This window comes from Puccinia triticina, chromosome 16A (genome assembly GCF_026914185.1).
Source record: "Puccinia triticina chromosome 16A, complete sequence".
In the NCBI taxonomy this organism is placed as follows: domain Eukaryota; kingdom Fungi; phylum Basidiomycota; class Pucciniomycetes; order Pucciniales; family Pucciniaceae; genus Puccinia; species Puccinia triticina.
Window position 1 is genome coordinate 1,060,248 of NC_070573.1, and position 1,508 is coordinate 1,061,755.

Genomic DNA, 1,508 nt, shown 5'->3' on the forward strand with positions numbered 1-1,508 from the left:
ATGGAACCCGACCAGCCCAAAAGCCGTGTCGAGGAGCTGTTCCGATTGTTTAAATTCGAAAAGGTTCTCAATGAAGGTAAGCGCGGATATTCCCTATTTCCAGCTATGCCTTTGTCTTTCCCTATAGCTAACGAGGACCGGTATTACAGATCCAAGCCACCATACGATCAACTTGTTAGGCACGATAGAACTCACCGACGATGAACAGGCCACACGAAAGGCCCGAGACGAGGCTGAAGTTCCGTTGACAAAGACGGCAATAATGATCATCAATAAAACCCATTTCTCCAACCAGCTGGAAATCTTAGAAAACATCAACTCGCCAGATCAGATCCAAGACATCAAAACCATCGGCCAAAATGATGTGTATCTCTGGTCTCTGGCCTGGTTCAATCCACACCGGAAGTTGATCGAGAACTCCCCCGATCTCAAGGTCTCAATGATCTTCCCAGCTACTGAAGTCGTGTGAGTTTTCTTGCGCTTCACAACCCTCGTGGATATGAAGATTGACGTTATCCTTCGCTAAACCCTGTGCAGCATATCCGAAAGTATTCAAAACAAATCAACAAGATAATCAGAGAGACCCCAGAATTATACCAGCAAGTTGTCGCACCTTACATCAGAAACATACCGCCAACTCGCCTATCATGGTTCGTTTGAAAACACTTTTTCTTTGTTTTGAAAATGCTGACACGGAATTCACTTTTTGTTTGGTCATCGCAGGCTATATAATATCCTCGATCATATCACTGAGTCCGATAAGATTGTTTACGAAGATCCATCGGAAACCGAAGGCTTTATGATCATCCCCGACTTGTAAGCAGTATGTCTCCCAGATACAAAGAAAGGAAGAGACCTGTAATTCCTGTAACATGAATGAATAGACTGACTAGCCAACTGCTTTTATTTTTTGATAATTTCTCGATAAATGAACACGCAACGAAACAGAAAATGGGACCAGACCACGCTTTCCTCGCTGTACTTATTGTGCATTGTTAGAAACCGACAGATCCATAGTCTGCGTGACTTATGTCCTAGCCATCTAGGAATGTTGAGGGCCATCCGGGCCAGAGCTTCGGAATCGATCGAGAAGAAGTTCAATGTACCCGCGCGAGAGTTGAGAATGTTTGTGCATTACCAACCTAGCTATTATCATTTCCACGTCCACATCGTAAGCGCAAACCCTTTCATCATCATCTTCTCCCTTGTCCGTTTCAGCGGCTCAATCCTTAGCAAATTTTTCAATCTAATCGTGTTCTTCGACTTTTGCATCTTGGACACCAATAAAGACCCATGTCAACCATCTGGGGTTCCAAGGAATCACAGCTGGACAAGCGCATTTATTGGACGAGATCATCGACAATTTGGAGCTCGAACTCCATCAACAAAGCCTTCAGACTTCTAGTCCTCCTCCTCTTTCCTCTTTCTATCAATCCAAGACTTTGACTTATGCCCTTGGTTCTAATCATCCTTTGTTTGAGGGTTTATGGTCCCGTCAAGAAGTTTGA

General features: G+C 44.1%; 1 protein-coding gene across 1 annotated transcript; it reads left to right on the forward strand.

The window, feature by feature from the left end:
- Nucleotides 1-1,508, forward strand: PtA15_16A121 (uncharacterized protein; the record flags this gene model as incomplete). The annotated part of the gene is made up of 6 exons (XM_053163780.1): nucleotides 1-76; nucleotides 150-463; nucleotides 538-650; nucleotides 724-816; nucleotides 949-1,171; nucleotides 1,290-1,508. The coding sequence occupies 6 exons, from the start codon at nucleotides 1-3 to the stop codon at nucleotides 1,506-1,508; spliced, it is 1,038 nt and encodes a 345-aa protein (XP_053027770.1).